The sequence below is a fragment of the Cydia splendana genome, chromosome 19 (genome assembly GCF_910591565.1).
Source record: "Cydia splendana chromosome 19, ilCydSple1.2, whole genome shotgun sequence".
NCBI lineage: Eukaryota > Metazoa > Arthropoda > Insecta > Lepidoptera > Tortricidae > Cydia > Cydia splendana.
The window spans coordinates 15,798,174-15,821,044 of NC_085978.1; the positions used below are offsets into that span (position 1 = coordinate 15,798,174).

General features: G+C 34.5%; 1 protein-coding gene across 5 annotated transcripts in view; it reads left to right on the forward strand.

Moving 5' to 3' along the window:
- LOC134800141 (homeobox protein cut) overlaps nucleotides 1-22,871 on the forward strand; it is a 182,567-nt gene that overhangs the window by 54,309 nt on the left and 105,387 nt on the right. The window contains exon 2 of one of the 5 annotated variants that reach the window (XM_063772612.1): nucleotides 2,828-2,866. The exons of 3 other annotated variants lie outside the window; for them this stretch is intronic. In XM_063772612.1, the coding sequence (XP_063628682.1) occupies nucleotides 2,849-2,866 (18 nt within the window). In that variant the 5' untranslated portion in view covers nucleotides 2,828-2,848. Of the gene's footprint in view, nucleotides 1-2,827; nucleotides 2,867-16,931; nucleotides 17,047-22,871 lie in introns of those variants that run through there. One more of the 5 variants, XM_063772610.1, reaches the window with a different exon arrangement.

Here is a 22,871-nt window from a genome sequence, read left to right on the forward strand (position 1 = left end):
ATTTTTGAGGTACTTTGCATCTTGTCACATTTATATAATGACGTGCAGGATTTCATATTATCAGTACTGTACAAGTTAAGGGGCCTTCAGATTACCAGTTCGCTGGACGATATCAGCCTGTCCGTTATTCGGAACTGTCAAATTTTGCGTTTAACTGACAGGCTGATATCGTCCGGCGAACTGGTAATCAGTGGGCCCCTATAAAGAGGGAAAGAGGGACCAGAACTCGAATGTAATTATTTTATACACAAGTTGCTATTAATTAAATTTTCTTTACTGTTGGTGTCAAAATCGCCAGTCTAAGCTCGTCTCAAACTCCTTAATCCACAAGTGCCGGTCAAGAGGTGTTTTATCGGGATAATCCGGGATTACTACACGGTCCATCGCTAACGAGGGTCAATAGTTCGCAGTTTATGTTAACTGTTGGTTAGTTTGACCACTTGGGCTATTGGTTTGGCCTTTTTGTCTTTGAAGGGTTACAGGAGGGTGAGGCGTAATTGTCGATGGGTGGAAGATAAACTATGATAATTTTCATCTATTTTCATCAACTTCCAAAAAAGTAGCTTGGAGAATCATCTTACTTTAATTAAATTTGATATTTATGTACTTGAAATTAAAGTCGATTACCGTTTTATTTTGTACTGTTGCCATCAGATATATCGGAGTGACCAAGGTGCTCACAAATAACTGAATACGCCTGTATTGTCAAGGCACTAGAGTACGTGTTCAGATATTTTTGAGCACTTAGCCCGCTCCGATATATATGATGTTGTCTGTACACATTGCTAATATAACTTCATACATTTCATCAAAGTACATTTTTAGTTTGATGAAAAAACGAGAAGAACATGAAAAAACAAAAACAAAACCGTACCTGAGGGGGGTATTCCACCTGTCCAATTGCTTTGTCCAATGTGCATTGCGGCTCACTCTATCCTTAAGCAAAATGTGAGACGCAAATACACATTGGACCAAGATATTGTGAACAGATAGAATACCATCCTTACCAAAATAGCCCTACATTATTAACCTAATTCAAACGCCAATACAAAATCCTAATAATCCTTCAGATAAATTCCGAAGCAGCTATTGATTTCATTCATCGATCCAACTAGAACCGAAGTACCAAAACATCACAAACACCGTCAATAATATAACCCTTACTCTATTCACAATAGGGTCGATATTCGCTTGTGCGTTAGTTAACACGTGTGGACTGTATGAAAGGTTAACGGATATGGCTTATTAATGTTATGGCTGAACAGACTATTGGCAATAAAGATGATTGAAGCTGTGCTGCGTGATATAATCGGGTTGGCCTTTGCCCAGCGGTGGGCTGAGAGAATCACTGCAATGATGTAGGTAACTAGTTCAACATTAGCTGATATTGATCGAGAAAATGTCTAATACAGATGAAAGAAACAAATAAAAAACATTTGTATTATTTCAAACATTGCTACTCTCGATCTCACAATTGGCTGGATAGGAGAAGTCTGGAAGAATATACCAACAGACAAAATATTTAACTGTTTGTTTGTACCAAAAGTAATGATATCTAGACAAAGGCCGTTATAAAGCAACATAAAATGTTTTCTTTCTTCATTATACGACTCACAAAAGTTAAAAGTCAGTAGTCTGACCCTTTTTGGAGTTACAGTCAACGTGTTCTAACGTAAATATAATACAGCACCAGATTTTATTCACAAACAAACTGTTAATACCGAATAACTAATTACCGTCGAGATATATCCATATAATCATAACATAAATAAATCTCCATACAAAAATCAAACAAAACTCACGATTGAGACGCCACATGTATCATATTTATGTTTTGAGAAGTTATTTCTAACTGCACAGGAATAACACGCTAACGCAACACAAATATTCCAGTGAATAAGAAAACATAATAAAAATCATAACTTACAGACATCGAACAACGTATTTTTAGACTTACGTCGCTCTATCTATGCACCTATTTAGGAATCGGTTTTGACGTTCGAAATTTAAAATTTGTATTATTGATATTTGGCGTGTGATTTCAAAATTGGAACATTCGATTCGGTCTTTGACCTTTAACAAGCACGAGAAATATTTGTACAATTGAAATAGACGCAGGTACATTGTCTTTAGATTGCAATTTTGCATGCTCGCGTAGCAATGCAATAAAACTTGCAAAACAAAGAAAATCTGCAATTTATTACACATGTTACACGACACGAAAGACATTTTATAAGATATCATCAACTTGATAAGAAATGCGCAGACATTTCGAACAAAGAATCGCCTTGTACATCTCAGCGCGGGCTGCGCCGGTGAGCGGGACGCGCATACAGGAAAAACCTGGGATAGAACGGGACGAAACCATCTCCGATAACACGTCAATACATTCCTTACGGCGCACACATGTGAAACTGAACCTTAGCTATGGGAAATAGAGTCGAAACTCGCTCGGGCGCCCTAATGGAAAACCGATACCACATCAATATGTTTTACGGCGTGGCATCGCAAGCAAATGTAGACTTTAGTTATTCATTTTAAGGCTGTTTTTGGTGATCGGTGGTGTATTAAGAAGGCGTTCGGCGACTTGCAAGATAGTAAGGCGTTTGGGACCGATCGAAAACCGATAAATGTTATTGGAAAAAGGTCTCTATTCTTTAGAGTGAAGGCTGCTCGTAGCGAGGCGTGCCCGGGCGGGACACGCCCCGTCTTATGTGGAAAAATAAGCTTTTCATTGCCATTTTCTTCGAGACTCTAGAAAAGATTCGATAGAATATTTGCGACGTATGATTTTTCATCTCGCTTTAATTCTGCCGTTTTCTTTCAGGTACGTTAACGAGAATTGAAGATGCTGTGTCTTTTCGAGGTAATTCCTATTTTATTTTATTTATTAAAATAATTCGACTCATTCACCATCATGTCACATCACTATTGCATAGGCACCAACAATGCGAAAAAAACAAAGCGTTCTAATTTTAAAATATGCACAAAGACTTGACGTCCGACACGTTTACGAAATCCGTTAATTCGTATTGAATTACCGTCAGAATAAACAATATAGGATTCAAAAATCGAATTGCATTCAATTCCAGTTGGAACTACAATCGAATTAAAAAAACCGGGACGAATGAAGTGAAAGAGCGATTAACGATTTTTGAAAAAGGAACGTTCATTATACGTTAAAACAATACTTCATTCACTCGTTTGAATATGGAGTGACGGGCGGCTTTTAACAGTTTATTTTGGTTTTGGACCTTTTCGAAGGGGAATTGGAACAAGTGTCACGTTTGACAGTTGCGAGGGAACGGCTACCTACGCCCAGGTATCTGACATCTGGCATGTTTGATGCTGGGATACATCCATCCCACTTGATTTGTTTATTTTTTATATTTATTATAAATCTTCCTGCCTCGCATCGCACAGCTCAACTGTGGAATGAGCTGTCGTCTGCGGCATTTCCAAACCGATACGACCTTCAAACCTTCAAGAAAAAAGCGCAATACTATCTTAATTTTCGGTGACGCGCCTGTAACCCCCTGGGGGCTCTTGTACCATCAGGCAATTCGTCTACTAGTATACCTCTTATATAACAAAACAAAAATACATAATATGTTAAACACTAATCTAAATACCAACCTTCCCCAAATTTTTGCGAATGGCTTTGATGAAGTTAAAAAAAACAAAGTCAATAAAAAAATATCTTGAAATAATATAGAGTTAGAATGCTTGATAGCCCACGCAGTGCAAGTGTTATTAATACGTCATAATTTCATAGATGTTTGACGTTTAAAATGACACTTGCACTGCGTGGGCTATCAAAAATCGCTGCAGACTTTTCTTGGTCTAACTCTAAGTATATAAGTCCCTATATTCTATCTAGAGGAGAATCGTCGTAAGCAACTGCCCTAATTATACTCTTACCCTAATGACCAAATTACCTATCCAAAGCAAATCATAACGAATCCAACTTTTTTCCAAATTACTCCAAATATCGGGTCCAAATCGACCAAAACCGTGACCGGAGCCGGTTCCTTTGTCTCACCTAATGAGTTTTTAAGTCGATTACCATTTTTCATAGAAAACCGCGTTAAGTGATGTATCGCTCGGATCAATCATGGCGGACGTTTCGATCTTTGAAACTCGAATCTCGAATTCGAGATTCGAATGTTATTAGTCAGCGGAAGTGGGCTGAATGAATCGTTGATTTACTTTTTGTAAAAGTAGTATTGTAGAAATCTTAGATTGCTTTCAGACCTTATTTCTGAAAAGGTCAGTCTCGAATAAGACGAAATGTAGTAACTTTTTTACATGCCGTCAGCGTTTTACAAATGCAATTTTGATTTGTTAATAATAGGTAAATATAAAGATTCAAAACAGAATAGAATGAGAGACTTTATAAGCCTCTGAGCGGCTAAAGGTTAAGCACATAGAGTGTTCCTGTACAATGTATAATGTATGTACATAGGGACCACTATATTACCTATTTTTGTTACCAGCGTGCAGCGTAACTAGTACAAAAAAGTATTAACCGTCTTCCTGCTGTGTGTATACTTAATTAGTAGGTACCTACACTTTTAATTAAACATCTTTCCTTCAAATCGTCTAACCTGAACCCCTCATACCTACATACATACGGATAATAATAACACAATAATTCAAACACATGTCATTCATTAGCGCTGACAGCAGGAAGTAAGGACAATATATTGAATTAATACGATTCGTTAAAAAAGTTCATTTGAATACGATGTTATACAGACATCAGATATATCGGAGCTGTAGAGGTGCTTAAAATATCTAAACACGTACCTGTCCTGTATTGAAATGTATGAAGTTACATTAGAAATGTGTGCAGTCGCCATCAGATATATCGGAGCGGGCTAAGTGCTCAAAAGTATCTGAACACGCACTCTAGCGCCTTGACAATAGAGGCGTGTTCAGATATTTTTGGGCACCCTGGCCGCTCCGATATATCTAATGGCGACTGTACTAACTAATGATTTTGAGAACAATCAATAACAAGAAAGAAAGAAAAAAAATGAGGAATGTTATGAAAGTGAAGGAAGCGAAAGAGGTATGTCAGGATCGTAGTAAGTGGAAATCCGTAGTCTCTGCCTACCTCTCCGGGAAATAGGCGTGATTATATGTCTGTATGTATGTATGTAAGCAATCAATAACAAAGATTTTTAAGTTCAAAGCAAGCTACAAGATTTGGTAGGAGCAAGCAATAGAGTCCGTCTAAGCTAATTCTGCGGAGGCTTTCAAGTAAAAAGTGGGGAAGTATCATTGTAACGTCATATTATTATGGAAATTTGACATTTATGGTATTACTTCCACACTCTGTGACTGCAAAGTCTGTACAGTGTTAGGTTGATTTCACTCTACCCTACATTGAGCAGAATTATGGTGTCACAATGAATCTCTACTATAGAAGAAATCTAAACCCCACACAGATCCGTTAAAAATCAACGCATTCGATTTTCGAATTGTCACCATTCAAATTAACCGACACGAATATGGTCCGTATTTGAATAAGTGTTGCATTAATATTCTTTCGAGATAATTTCGAATTCGGAACGCCCACGCTCCATTGTGTCACGAGTTATTGGCTCATTAGCCAACGCTTTGTCTCAGGACGATTTGAATTTTTGATTTTCAAATCGAACATATTGATTTGTAGCTGGCACACAACTTCCATAGACCCGATCTCATTAAAAAAAACTATTTTTTTTGCAGTAAAACAAGTGAGCATCAAGAAAGTTTAAATTATTTCGAGGCGGCGTTCCGACAAAATACCAAGTCGAATTCGAAATGAGCATCTTTATCAACAAGAATGGAGGATGGAGGTCCCCTTTCATCTGAACGACAATAATATCTATAAACACGATCTCCAACTTCCGTATTACTCATAATTCTCATAAACTCACAATAAATATTTGAACAATACTCGCCCACGGCAGATGTGCTCACAAATTACGTATGGTAATATGTCGTGTAATCCTTCCGTCGGACCTCCCTGTGTCTTCGTATAATCGATCGATTATGAATGCGTTCGAACGATGTCGCAGCACTAGTTGTACTTTTTATGCGTTCTTAATTTGAATGCGTCTTGGGGTCTATTCTGATCGTTTGTGATATTTTATCAGCTGCTGTGTAGGATTGTGATCAATTTGTCGTGCAGTTTTAATTAAAACGGAAACGTCGTGGTTAAGAACTATTTTTACTGAACGTACTTATTTAAATACGTAGAGACCAGTAGAGACCTATGTTTGAATATTTGACAGGTAACAAAAACGTAGTAGTAGGTCATTGGCCTTCTATTGTGAATATCGAAAAGCCTAAAGTACTTAATAATTACTAGACACTACAACAATCAGGAAATACTAATGCTTGTTCGGCAAAAAAGACTTATAATTATGTTATTTTTTTATTGCGTCAAATTAGAATTCACAATCATATAGACTTCAAATTCCAACAAACCCAATAAAATCAGCGACATTCATTAAAATATCTCATGAAAAAACCTATAATAAGCTAATAATAATAAAAAACCGGTAACACACCGCCAATAAGTACGCACAATTTAACTTTTTAACGTGTCGCCGATGGGGGCGTATTCTGGAACTCATAAAGCATGATTATATAATGTCGCTCGTATTGGGGCGCCAATAAAAGAAGATCAAATTGCGATTGCTTTCGTGTTGGTGAGGTTTTTTGCGATCGCGGCGATATTAGAAAATGAGAGAGTATTTGAACGTACATATGTGGATGGAGGGAAAAGCATTTTAATTTTGGAGTCAGTCGTAAAGAACATTGAATCATTCGAGTTCCTATGCGTCACAAAATTACTTTGTTAACTTTTTTTTGCTGTGTGCCTAGAGTTAGACCAAGAAAAGTCTGCAGCGATTTTGATACCCCACGTGTCATTTTAAATGTCAAACTTCTATGTAATTATGACGTATAAATAACATTTACCCTGCGTGGGCCAACAAAATTGCTGCAGGGTTTTCTTGGTCTAACTCTACATAGTTTCCTTCTCTCTCATTTATGATATTACCTATATAGTTAATATTATACTATATTATTAATTCAAATAATTTAAATTTTATCCCCACTGCGTGTCTATCTCTTTCTATTCTCACTAATAAACGTCTATTAGTGGAACTGTCCACTGGTGAAACTAATTGGTAACTAGGTATCCCGTAGTTAGCACTTTTTAGGCTTTTTCCTCTTATAAATTAGGTATTTTTTTAGTTAAGTACAAATATTTTGTTATGTACTACTGTTACATGCTAAATGGAACTGCGTATAGCAATTCTAATTAGATACTAGAACTACCGGGACTAAATCTTCATTGTCCAACTATGACCAAAATACTACTTTGTCCACTAGGCCAGTAACCGTCAGTTTAACCTAAACAATAAACATGTCATTATCTCCTGTTATACGCTTTCTGTATGATTACAGTGTCCTATTATACACTATCGCTAATTTCCTGTCAATACAATGTCGACACGAATTTTATCAATAGAAACGTTGCGATATTTCGTTTGAAATTAGAATCAGCGACGTTTCCGCTTCCGTTCCGATATTCGATGTTCGAATTAAGAACGTTGCAAACAAATGAGCATTAGATTTTAAATTTAAATAATATGTACCTAGTCGATACGTATTCGAATTTTATATCTCGGTCACAACACTGTCACTCTTTGAGTATATTTTTAACATAGATATTCATCGATTACTTGACGTATTTTATGAACCGAGTACTAATTTTAAAACTTAAACGGTAACAAATTAATTATTGTTCTAGTATACCTACCGTCACAATGAATGAAATTCAAAATTAGAATCTAATTTCAAAATATCGTTCCACAGACACCTGAGCTATTTTTTTAAAGACAGGGTGGCAATAACCATTAAGGCGCGTTCAGAAAGTTTCCTTTTCAATAACGCGTCTGATATTCAAATTAAGGCGGAATTCGTAGCGATATATCATCTGGGCTAATCAGATTTTTCCGTACATTTCCTAAATGTTTTTGGGGATTAAATACGTTAGGGGGATAATTTAGTGGATATTGCTATCTTTTTCAATATTTAATGACAAGCACTTAAGGGCCAACTGTTTTGCAATTCTATTGTTTCACAGCAGCTTAGTGAAACTTTTTTATTTTAATTGTAGTCTGTAGTATTGAGATAAAATGTATACCTACAATTAGTTTTGCCTTTAATATTTATGTTATTTAACAACTAAAATACATAATGAAACAAAATAATATATGATACAATTATAAACTTTTTTATCAGTATTATTTATCTTACTACAAAAACGACTTTTTCCCACTTTATTTATTTATTCGTATGGCATTCGTTCAGTCGTTTATAAAGATATTCAGAACTGACGACTGAGGTGCTGTGAGGTCTTTTTCCCACTGAAATTAAGATTACTTTTAAAAAGCAGCACGTCTTAAACCTCTTCGTTTAAAGACCATAAAAAATAAAAAAGTAAAATCCATCAACCCGCAAGACATTCCAATTTCAAATTTTCAAATTTGGAACTTCATTCAAAATTTACGAAGTCAATATATCCGGGGGGTTATTCCGGGGTCCCAATACTCGGAGGCGTCGTAAAAAATAATTCGAATCGCTCTTACGATACCGGCATTTGCATAGTAAAGTAATGCGAAAATCTATGCGACGCATTTTGGCGCGTTCGCGTTGTAGTCCGGTACGGAAACGGAGGGTGAAAAAGTTGATTGAAATAATTCTGACTATTGTGTCTTTGGCGTTTACGGTATTGTTGTGAGTTTATGAAGATAAAAAGTATGTTGGAAAAATATTTTAAAATTTGGTAAAAAAAAATAAGTAAGTATATCGTATAGTACTGGTAGGAGGTTAAGCCCGTATTGTTTTTGAAATATATTTCTAGGTTTTTTTTACAAAACTTTATAATATATGTTGCATGATCGCATTTTTGAACTAATATAATAATGAAAACAAGTAATAATATTTTAATATGTAACAAAAAAACATTAGAAGCGAGGTGAAATACTTGAGTAGTTATATATTACGCATAAAAAACACGAATAAATAAATCTAAATTTAATTCGTAAAAACACGATATTAAAACCATTTCTAAATTCTATACAAATTCATCCGTCAAAAATTATCGTATCCGTCATCGTGAAACCAAGACGTTCCACATTTAACCGTTAACGGAAACACGCACTAATATTAGAGGCCCCGCGCAAGAAATTTTATGTGTTATTTTTTTTTCTTGTTTTGAAATATGTGCGCCTTTAGCTTATTTATGGGCTCCATAGAGGTTATATAGAAGCTGTATAGAGGTTATATTTCTTAGTAATGAGGTTTCGTTCGCAATTTGAATGTGGATTGAGACGGGGTGTATCGCTTTTAAGCTTTTAAAGGCGATTAGGGCACTTTTCGATTGTAAATGACGTAGAAATAATTTTAATGTATTTTTTTATGTTAATACAAAAATACGGTATTTAATGTGGTTTCGTAAGAGCTTTAACATAATCGAACGAGCGAGCGAAGCGATGCAAAGTTCTTCGAACGAGCGAGCGAAGCGATGCAAAGTTCTTCGAACGAGCGAGCGAAGCGATGCAAAGTTCTTCGAACGAGCGAGCGAAGCGATGCAAAGTTCTTCGAACGAGCGAGCGAAGCAAAGCGAAGTTCTTACATTCGACTTGGATCACGCGGCTGGCTAGCGGCACGTCCCCGCATTTCGATGTTTTTAAGCTGGACTGTCAGAAGATAGTTTGATACTCAAGAACTTAAGTAAACTTGTTCTAATTTAAATGAAATTGGGTAAACGTGTAGTTGAGGGTGAGGGCATTATATTTTAGTCATTAAATTATGAGCAGGCTCGATTAAGGGATTATTGAGGTAGAAGAGCTTAGTAGGCCAAAAAGCTGTTTGTGAGAGGCCTAGCTATTCTGGTCATTTTATTTGCAAATAACATGGTCGAATTTAGTATCAAATGAAAGTGCTCGGTTTGCACTTTTATAATATCGTTTTTAAATTTACCTTATTGAAATTATTAGCAAGATAAAAATAAAATAATATAAACATAAAATAGGTATTTGACATTTGACAGGAAATATTTCGGCTTAGCACAGATACAGTTTATTGTAATCTCTATGATTTCTATGATGACTTAAATCCAGGGGAGGGACAGTCGTATATAAAGCACTTTATTCGAAAAAATAGCGACATCTATATTACTTAACGCTAAACTTTTTTTTTATATTGCTTCACTTAATTCGTCAGAACGTCTTAAAAGTCTTGTATCTAAGGCATGGATCAAACAAAAAACCGGGCAAGTGCGAGTTGGACTCGCGCACGAAGGGTTCCGTACCATAATGCAAAAAACGGCAAAAAAAAACGGTCACCCATCCAAGTACTGACCCCGCCCGACGTTGCTTAACTTCGGTCAAAAATCACGTTTGTTGTATGGGAGCCCCACTTAAATCTTTATTTTGTTTTGTTTTTAGTATTTGTTGTTATAGCGGCAACAGAAATACATCATCAGTGAAAATTTCAACTGTCTAGCTATCACGGTTCGTGAGATACAGCCTGGTGACAGACGGACGGACGGACGGACAGCGGAGTCTTAGTAATAGGGTCCCGTTTTACCCTTTGGGTACGGAACCCTAAAAACATCTGTTAGAACAGATTATTTATGGACATCGTTGCCATGGAGGCGATTGTCTCAAAAAAACAACTTTGTCAAATAAAATTCAAAATATTATAACACCCCATTTATTAAATATATTAAAAACGGGTCACTCACGGAAATTTTGTTATTAAAACACCCCATTTATTGTATGTACTACGACATACGTCAGATAAATAAAAATACTTTCAGTTTTACAATGTTAAAAGAAACAAAGTTTTCATACGCCATCACAGTTGCTGAGAACTTTATTACCAAAAAATTTAGAAAAATTATGGCGGGTAGATTCACAACCTGCTGCGTGTACTTGTGTTTCGTGGTCAATTGTGTGTTATTCCAGCCGTGTATGATAGGTAATTTATTTACATCAACAGTCAAGTTAAAAGTATCTAATCTGTTTTCGTGTATTAATAAATATCCTGAACCCTTTCTTCAAAGTCAAAGTTTTTTACGTTCGCAACATACTTAGACGCTATTTATGCCTCCCCCCCCCCCCCCCCCTGATATTGACGTTGATATTTCTGGATAAGAATTACAGATGGCACTTCAAAATGGTTGCAAAGTTCCACGAGAAGGCTCTCTTTGTCCTATATATTATACATACTACTCTGTGCTTAAATCTATCGACTCTAATAATTTTTGGTTAACTGCGAGTAGGGCTTGCAATTCGAATATTCGAATATTCGAATTTGTCGAATATTCGACCTGTTTTGATATTCGAATATTCGGCCGCTCAGGTTTCGAATATTCGAATATTTTTTATTAGTATAAAAAATCTATTTCATCCGCTGTAGTTACAGTTTCTGTGTATTTTCCGGGTATTTACAGTGAATGAGGAACTATAGGTACCCAAATACGAAGGAAATAATATTTTTACTGTATTCCTCTCGATAGACTTCGTGAATACAGTGAAACTTAACTCAATTTGAAAGAAAACGAAATCAAAAAGTATGTTATTTTTACGGTGCGTAAGTTTTAAGTTATAAAGGTCATTCTGTTTATTCAGTGCAAGCGTGCGTTAAGCGATTTTTTGAAGACTAAACCTTGCCCGCACTTATCGCAATTCTCAAATTTGATCATACCAAACCTGCCCAAGTAGGTAATCTAACTATGCACCTTTAGCTAACGAATAGTCCACCCAGTAGTCAACTAACTTTTTCCCTTAAATATTCCAATATTATATAATTAAGTCGACCTTTAGGAATAAAAACTTGCCAAAACAAACAAAGTCAATAAAGATTCAAAATACAATGGAATTAGGTACATGCCTTTTTACAGGCCTCTGAGTGACTACAAGTTAATTTAAATCAAAAAATAATTAAGTACCTACTAAAAAAAACCGGGCAAGTGCGAGTCGGACTCGCGCACGAAGGGTTCCGTACCATACTGCAAAAAAAAAAAACGAAAAAAAAGCAAAAAAAAAACGGTCACCCATCCAAGTACTGACCACTCCCGACGTTGCTTAACTTTGGTCAAAAATCACGTTTGTTGTATGGGAGCCCCATTTAAATCTTTATTTTATTCTGTTTTTAGTATTTGTTGTTATAGCGGCAACAGAAATACATCATCTGTGAAAATTTCAACTGTCTAGCTATCACGGTTCGTGAGATACAGCCTGGTGACAGACGGACGGACGGACGGACGGACAGCGAAGTCTTAGTAATAGGGTCCCGTTTTACCCTTTGGGTACGGAACCCTAAAAATATCTTACATACCTAGGTGTTTGGATGGTTAAAGTTATATTATTTCACGCAACAACGCATTTATAATAAAAGTTTTATCTAGAAATATTGAATACGTCTTATTTTGGCGTTTTACTTGTTTTTATTATAAATGTGGGCATCTCATAGTAGGATGATAAAATCTAGTTAATTTCTGCAAAATATCATTAGTTTTAGCAATATGTGAAAAAAGCTTTTGAATAAAACGATAATAAACCGATTTCTCGTTCTTTTTCTTATTTTTTATAATATTCGAATAATTATTCGAATATTCGAATATGTCGTCAGAAAAAGTCGAATATTCGAATACCTGAAAGTTTCGAATATTTGCAAGCCCTAACTGCGAGTTCTCAGTTCGGGGCGAACTACTAGTTATCTTAAATGTAAATAAGTTCTCTATTTTTATTTAATTCAAGGTACATAGTATATTGGTTTTGAAAGAAAGGGATCACTTAATTTGAATAAGTAGACGGTGAATATGTATTCTAAAATTATAATAAGTACCTTTATTGCTTTAATTTAAGATATAAATATTAAATAGTCAATACATACTTTTATGAGAGTTTTATGCACTCTATCTATTTCTATTAATTTTCTACTATGTAGATTACTTATCTCAAAAAACTTAATTATGCTAAATTTTTGTAGGTACAAACTTAATATTAAGGCAACGTACATTAGGTAAAATGTTCGTACCTATGTACACTTAATATTGAAGCAATACACATAAAGAAGCTACTAAAAAAATTGGTTTAAAATACGCTCATCATATTATTATATTCCAAGCGCGTTACTCACACATGTCCTTCGCGGTTGATAAAACATCAAAGTAATTTGGACAAAAATACTCTGTCCCGATCTAGATAGTCGCATAACAGTCATATCAATGACTATTATACAGGAAACGTTAGTTAGCGATTTCCGTCGCGAAATAAACAATTAATACGAATTAACACCTCACAGGATGTTTTAATTAAATGGTTAAAGTATGGGTATTATTGTTAAATTGAAATATAGTATCTCTGAGTAAAGTCACACACATACGACATTTGTGTTTAATATGTTCCGAGAAATATAAGATTACTAAAGAACTTTACTTAGTTTAGCTTCGCAAATAGGTTAAAGCTATGCGAAAAGATCCAAAATAATATGTAGGTAATAAAAATATATTCTGACTAAAATTATACGATTTCTTTGGTTTTAAATGCCTAAAATCTTTTCTGCTTTGCCCTACGATTGACTGGTAGAGAATGCCTTATCGCACTAAGTTCACCTGTAGTACATTAAGTTTATCTTTTGTGCAATAGATACAAATTCAATATTTACAAATCTAAATTATGAGTTACAGTTCTACGGAATTAAAAATATTAAAATACAATACAAATAACTTCACACTAATCTGGTTTAAAAATCTGAGTACTTATACACTATACAGCTACGTGAATCCTATAAAAGCGTCAAAAATAACGCAATCAGTAATTAATAAAAAACTCATACGGACGTTGTTTTATTATAATTCGGCAATCAAAAGCACAATTATCATGAACCGGTATAAACATTAAGCTTATTTACAAAACATCTTATGTCCATAAGAATAAAAGAGCAGATACGTCATTTTAATACTAAGCGAAAAATACTAAGTAACTTCATAAAAAGCTTATCTTCATACAAATGTAATGTATGTGCCATTACATTTGTATGAATCGCCGTTTCGGTATTAAAGCATTTCATTCACACGATAACCGAATCGTTGACTTTAAAAATTTGGACAATGAATACGTATCTTTAATATATATTGTAATTGTTAATGTGGGTTCGGATTTAAGCTGATTTGAACTTTGCTGTTATCGTATTAAAGTTGAAAGTTAATTGTTTTGAAACATACGAATTGGATTAATAATTTTGAATTTGGAAATCACACGTTTAGATAGTTTATGAATTTTAATTATGTGTATTTAGTGAAAGGCGAGAACAGCATATTTTCATATTTTGGCAAAATGGAGAAACATGAAATAGTTGAATCACTGAAATTATGTCACTCGATTGACTCGATGTTATCTCGACTAATCAAGATATCAGACATAATCACAACAACTAGTACACATAGGTATTTTCATAAATCAATGTAAAACGAATACTTTGTGTGAAGACAGACCCACTGTAAATAATAAACAAAAAAATCGAGTGACAATTAAAGAATAGAAAAAAACTAATAAATCCTTTTTAATTACCTAATAGTCTATGTAGTTTCAATTCAATATTAATTGACTAATCCACGTAATCAGAATCATCAGAAATGGCATCCATGATTGTAACACCTCAGCGCTCCACCGAAACTCATGTTGTAACAATAATCCCAAATTTTAATTATCTCCAGCTGCATTCTATCAAAACGGGACCGTCCGTTGAACCCGTCACGGTACACTTAGCCGCGTATTTAATTAATATTAATAAATTACGAATAAAGCATTTTTATAACAACTCATTATCAGATTTGAAATCTAGCGGTCGAAACTATATCGCCTGGACTAACTTACGCTCCGAGCAAAAATGAACTCTATTCTTTTAAGCTTAAGGTTGAAAGTTCTTTGTACTTTTTAAGACATGGTGACCAAATCGTATAAAAGTTAGTCCGGTGAATTCGGTGTTTTATCTACCGTGTCCATTATTTTCGAGCGATATTTTCCACGGTCCACGTATCGCGTTTTCGGTGATAGGGACCTGGTAATTGTAGATGTGTAATCAATTAACCAGCGTCCGGTTTTGTGGGTAATTATGTGTTTATATGTGAAAACGTGATTTTGAAAGAGATTGTTTAAGATTTCGCAACGTGAAAGGAAATATACTTATATTGAAACATTTTGTGTCATTTAATAAAAAGTTCCCAGAGTTCTAAGCTACAGATGTAGCGCATAATTATTTTCCAACGTATTTTCACGGAAACGTACGAACGTGTCTTGCTATTTCAGTCAGCCTCGGTACAAAAAGTACTGAGGTTGATTGAAATAGCATGACAAATACGAACCTTACCGAGAAAATATGATGGAAAACAATTATTCACTACACCTGTGTAACACTCTATATTGACTTGGCAGAAACAAAGTTTGGAAACGTCAATGTCGTCATACATATTTACATATAAATTTTATTTTAGACGAACCTGAACGAATAAACAGAATTAATAAAAAAAAGCTTCCAGAAGAAAAATATCGGCGTCTTTTATAGATAAATGTCAAGTTGCATTTTTTATCCCACAGGCGAGTAAAGTCCTGTACACTTTCTAATTTCCATACTGACATCCACCAGTACTACAGCTGCCACAATATAGTCCCAAGACGCAATAGAAAGCACATTAAGACCCAATCACCCATGAAACATAAATCTGACATCCGACCCTGTTCTCACCGACCAGTCACCTAATTTATGCAAAAATACCATCAATCCATCGGAACGCACCCCTAAATAGCCCAATAAATTAAAAAGAAAAAATGGAACGCATTTAAAATAAACCAGTTTGCGCGATCCGATATTCGAACTTCGAACCCTTCAATTGTTCTATGATTTATTCCCGAATCTGCATATGGTAATGGTGACGTTATAAATATGTTTTTTTAATAATTATTAACATTATTTCGTACCGGTTCGGTACTTAATATGCGAATAATAATTAGTTTCCTTATTTCTTGAAGGCATTCTCACGGCAAGGGTTGATTGATCGGACTGTGTCGTAATTAAATATTCCATTTTCGAATATTTAAGGAATTCTGCTATCAAATTCTATCAAAAACTAAAATACCGTATGAATTTCGTACTAACTTATGAATATCGCATAATACTTTAATACCTTCGTATTTAATAATAATCTTTAGAATCCTTTAAGAATCTTACAAAGCATAATTTATCATACATACTTTGCAGCACAAACGCAACAATAACAGACTGCGACATTAATGCATGCACATGTTTCTAAACAGATCTTAAAAAATCTATTTCTGAACTCAAATCAATACGCCGTTGACATCTGCCCTGCAACCCTAATCCTATCTTAAAGAAAACCAAAAGTTAAAACCGTAAAACACCTAAGATCACCCTAGCTTGAATTTCTATTATACACCTTAGAGTCATAAAGAGAAGGTTCATTTCGCATTGCATGGCTAAGGCGTTTCCCCTTATTTTTAACCAACGCTCTTCAATCGAATCCTTTAAATTCGGAACACAATGGCGCATCGCATTTACGTAACCTGTTTCACGAATTGATAGCCGATTTTAAATATCGACTATTCTCAGATGCATATTTGCATACGCTTTCTTGGGATGCAAATGAGTGGGATAGAGGATATGGGAACTGTGCGTAGAATCACACTGTATGTTAATGAAGAGATAAGGAGGCGAGATGTTGGTTATCTGTGCCGGTTAGTTGGACGCGCGCTTTTGACGAGTAAACGTCACGCGCGCGAATTAAAAAAAAAGTTGCGTTCGAATTTCGAACGCCGCTTCAACTGTTTTTACTTTTAATTAAGCCTTAGGTTAGTGATATAGTGACATTTTGTAGTTTTAATGGACGTTTTCGTAACGAAATTAGTGTTTTACGCTGATATTATGAAAATAAGGAATTATTACATGGAGGTGAGTTTGTATTGTGCCGTATCGTAGCGTCGCTACAAAGTGCTACGGTGCTACGTCTTTTAATTTTCGTTTTGTGTAAGTTTTCCTTTTTTTTACAAAATAGTTTTTTTACAAAAAAAGTTTTTTTTTATTGGAACGGAAAATGTTAAAGCTCTCGTCGCGTCGTCGGCCGCTCCCCACATCCTAATTACGAACCCAAATTAACAGCTTCTGTGACCCGATGTGAATCATCTTTATATAGAGTTTAAACTTAAACACTTTTTATACAATGTTATGGGGACATTGACTTGGGTAAACAAAGTTTAGTGGATAAATAAAGTTAACTTAATATTTTCAATCGCGCGGAATACTTACCAAGTTTAGAAGTTTTTATAAAATTTTAGGTGCCGGTAAATTTAAATTTTTCAAGTACATACATATTATAAAAAACATGTAAAAAAAGGTAAATTATACTTTATATTAGAAATGACACAAAATATTGATTGCACCTATATAAAAAAAAAATAATATTAAATGTATATTATAGAGCGCTAATTGCAATAAAATACGTACAAAAATCAATTCAACTAGGTACAAACAACACAATACCAAAAAATAATCATAAAAGCACCTATCGCTCTTTTATAAGTTTTATAACATTTAAAAAAGTTCTCATTTTTATTATGTTGGTACGTACTTGCTTTTCCAACACTAATTAAATAAATAACCATTTATTTCAAACATACAAATAAAAATAAATACACGAGTCAAAAATACTAAAAATATAAAAAAAAATAGTTAAATCAATAACATTTGCAACTGTGACCAATCCCAAAAAAACAAAAGCCTCAAAAGGAAAACGAAGACCCGTCGCTCCCCACATCCCCACTAATTACCCTCCCGAATTAACAGCTTCTTTGACCCGATGCGATGCGGGCGCGATTCTTCACCAACTTTTAACGATACATGTTTGCTGTATTCATTACCTACGGAGACATTTACAAATGGGAATTAGGGAAAAGCGTTTTGAAACCTGTGTATCGAAAATGTACATTGACAAAATCAAAAGGAAAGATAATTTAAGTTAGCTAATTTTTACATTAAATTAAGCTGGTTTATTGCTGAAACACGACACACGTTAAACACGAAAAACGATTCTGAACTACAAAAGTACAAAATGATACAAGTTCGATTTTTAGAAATAATACTGGCAATTTTTGTTAAAGACGCATTTTAATAAAAAAAATCATAATTACTAAGTACCGGGTAACACCACAACTTGAATCGAGTTCGATTTTCAAAAATAATACTGGCCATTTTCACTAAAGACGCGTTCCAATAAAAAAAGTAAATTACTACGAGCTTCACCACAAATTGAATCGAGTTCGATTTTCAAAAATAATACTGGCTACTAAAGACGCGTTCCAAAATAAAACTCACAATTAAAACTGGCCAGTGACTACACATTAAAATTGATCAACATAACGTCGTTATCGTACCCTTCTCAGCGGTCACGCCCGCTTTTTACATCAATGTTTTTCTATAGACCCCCCTCCACAAGTATACGGATAAGTGAATGATGGGGGGTATCAAAACATCCCTTATCAGACCCCAAGTTTTTGGGTTTAGCCGATACATGACTGAGGCATTTTGCGTGACGGTTTAAGGGTGCCTATTGAGGCATTGTTTTCGGTTTTTTGTTTACTTTTTAAGGCGTTATTAATATTCATTTTAAGGGTTATTTTATGCATCAGATGCTTTTTAATTAGACAATATTATATGGCATGGAATAATTAGCTATATATAACACAGTTCGTATTTAATAAATTTATATTCAATTCCGGTTTTGATTTTTTCATCATATAATCTCTTCTTTTTGGGCTCACAATTAGCTCACAATTTTAACTACCTAAGGATATAAAAAAACTGTTATTAGCCCACAATTATGACCTAATTTAAGAATAACAAAATTATACATTTTAAATTTGAAATATAATTGAAGATGCGGCATATTGAACTCCTCTTTAGCCCAATCCAAACATTAAATACCTAATTAAAACACAAAAACAATTCTATTTAATTCAGAACTCGAAACTTTTTTCGCTCATATTAATTCCCTCATATTGACGCACCCTCCCACCGGGTGTTAAAGGGTAAGGGGGGCAAGGGGAGATAACGGGAGACATAAAACGTAGATCGCTAATTCATCATAAGTTAAAGGGGTTTTTATGTACGGACTTGGGAAATACACGACACGAAACGCACTAAGAGCGCATGGGCACAGACGCTTATAAGACGTTTTTGATTTGAGATATTTGGACTTAGCCGAGTCGTTTCAAAAGGACTTAAATACGTATGTTGTTTAGGTTTTATATGACATTTTGTGATTTGTAAAAATGCTCACAAAGGCTAAAGGAGATATTAGAATGTGATATTAATTAACGTTGATCGCGTTTGCTGTAAAAGCTTTAGTATAAGGTATCGGATCCGGTAAAATCTGGTTAGAATCCCTTTGAAGGTTTTTTTGGGGCTACTTTAAGTGAACTTAAGTCGAGATATCGGCGATGAATTTTCCCATTTTTCTCTTATACTTTTTCTAACTCAATTAAAGTTACTGAGATTACATCGTTATACATATGTATTTTGAAATTAATATCAGACGGAAATACAATTTTAGACTAATCAGTTACACCCACGTATTTTTTGTAGGTACACTTTGTATTACTTATTAATAATAACTATACAAAACATTGAAAGATAACACTTTTAATCAAGTAAGATTATTTTTTTATTCATAACACACGTGAATGGCATGATCAAAAAAGTTGCCAAATTCTGTAAGTACTGACACTACTGACGTATTTTTGTAAGGCTCATCCACACTTTTCATACTCTCCTATGGGACGTGTATGTGTATGTATGTCCCCCTACGGCTCCCTAAGACGTAATTAACAAAGACAGCGAATTAGGGCGTTTGGTCACGTGATTAAAAAGGGTAAAAACTTTACCCTTCGATCCCAAATTGGTTTAGACGGGTCGTGGCCTTTTACGTAAAAGTATTGTCCACAGTCTCTTAATTATTTGAAAAAGGAACGTTGTTAATTGAGTAATGCTTAATTTAAACGGTTAAAAGACTAGCAGGACATTTGGAATAAATACGCCTTTATTATTCTTGAATTAGATTTAGATCTCTGTTTTTCGTTTTCTCGACTTAAAGCGTTTGCTACAATTGACTTGTTCAATTGACTTGTTTTTATAATAAGTTTCATGTGCATTTTAAGCTATTTGTCAAACTAAAAATGTAAACATGTACGTACTAACCTATAAGTATTGGTAGGCAATAGACAGTTCAAGTGATTTCTAATTTTAAAGTCACACGAACACCTCACAAAAAGACGATCGGCATCAAATTTTCGGCTAAATCGATTTCAAACTAATCCAATCGAAACTTTCCTAATACTTGAAAAACAATTGAACGTTAACTAGATCAATATAATGACATCAAAAGCTCAAACAGGGGATGCGATTAAAAGGGCCAACTTGATGAAATGGATTAAGGAGTTTCGATAAATACTTCGATTCCTAACTTTCGAAGATCGACTGACAGAACCAGTTGGCTGTAAATTGGTAAATTGTACTCATTTATACATTAGTAAATGTATATTATAGCCCTCAATTTCGATGACGGCGACCTCAGCAATTACTTTGTTTATGGTGATTTCTATATACATTTTAATGTCATTGTAGTTACATTATATTATTGATATTATTACACTGTTGCTGCATTAACAGAATAACCGTAACATTCTTCAATAGTTGAGGCTGAAACAACACTTAATCAAACCATAATAGCAAACCAATAAGACTAATCCCAATCAGATTCAGTGTTCTATTAGCAAAACCATTTTAAACGGACACCTGACCTCTTATAAAACTCTTATCCGACCAGTCCTTTACAAAATGGTCGTATAAGCACTCATTTCAAACGCTAACCAGAACGCATTGACCGTGCGCTGTACTATGGTCAATTCTATCAACTGACTTTCCGTGAACTTTAATGCAACAAAATAAGGTATATTATTGGTTACTCACTATTGATATTAGTATGAGTAGTGCTCATATTGAAAGTTCAACATAAACTGGTATTTTCCCATTCGATACCAATTACTGTTGGCTAAATGAGGTGAGAACCGATGACATGATCTTTTTACTAATTTAGAAAAGGTGGTAAGTGAATAGGTGTTTTGATAGTCATACGTCTTATAGATTTAAGTGAGGCCTTTGATCCAAGTGTTCAGTAGTAAGGTGGCTAATTAGTATTTTTTGTAGAGAACAAAGGATTATTCGGTTTGATTAGTATTAAATTAAATGTATTTTAAACAAGCTATTTAAAAACGTCACACTAGCATTTAATTTAAAAATAACTAAAGCATGTACGGCCTCAAATTAAACTTGAATTATCATCAGTCTTCTAGATATGACGTCCATAAAGCCATCCAAGCAAGCAAGCAAGCGTCCATATTGTTTTAAAGTTTACACTCTTTAGTAAGTCAAGCTCTTATCATGCCAATAATAATCTTAAAATCTGAAAGAATCGTATACAACGAAGATACTATCACGTGAAAACCTCGAAAATATTGACTCAAGATACTAAACTGATAATAAATTGAAATATGCAGCCTCCTCGAGACTAAAAACACAAGTATAGATAATAACCAATTAACAGTAATTATAAATTAACAGGACGAACTAAAAGTCGGGGCAAATATTTCCAAAGCGGGGGACAAGTTGGGAACTTCGTAAAAGTCCGTAAAACTTCGGGCGAACTTCGGCAAAACTCGATGAGCTACAAATAGGCATCGGAATTAAGTTCGGTTTACAGTTCGCCTTTTAATTATTTCGCCAGGTATCGCCCCTGCTCTTCTGATTTTCTAAATTCGAACGTAATTACGTTATCGGGTTGCTATAATGCGTAATGGAGGTATTTGGTAAGTGGAAACGCTATTGCTTTTTTTATGATCTTTGAAAAGGTGTCTTAACGTAAGTATATGAAGAAAACTAGGTCAGTTTTTACTTGTAAAGAATACGATTGCATCTGAGGGTTAATTCTTGCATAATGATTGGCGCTCTGGAATACAATAATTATGTAAGTACATACATCAATTTAAATGAAATTGAAACTATTATTTTGATATTTAATGTAGGCTCTTATATACCGGTTGTTATCTTTACAAGAATTTAGCAATAACAAATATCTTCACATCTCTATTTATATTTAACAAGTTTAATAATAACACCACAAAAACAACATTTCAGTCGAAAAAGATCCACGTGGAAAAACAAAACGCAACGAAAACGAAACTAAATAACCACTCATCGAAACTCGATCACTTCTCAACGTTCGAAATTCGAACAACAAAGATGGCAACGTTCCAAAATGTCTGACCGCGTATTTCCATTTGATGCACAAGCACATGTGTCATTTGCCCTAACCATCAACCAAAACATCGTGAACTGGACACCGCTGGACTATCCGCAAACAAAGATGGCTCTTACACTGGTTCTTCTAAATAGGTATGCGATTAGAATGACAGCTGACAGCGAATGAATGAAACGTCCATTCACTCACTCGCGAATGAACGGAGTCATACGTTCAATCAGTCGCGGTGCGCATCATTTGACGCATCTGCCTCGATGGCTATCGGATAGGAGTCATATGTCAGTGTAGTTCTAATTATAAGATTGCAATTACAAAAAGAACAGTAGGGCTGATACACACTGTCTAAGAATAACGCTAAGGTTGTCACAAATTAAATACAACCATTATTTTTTTTATCCAAGCGAAC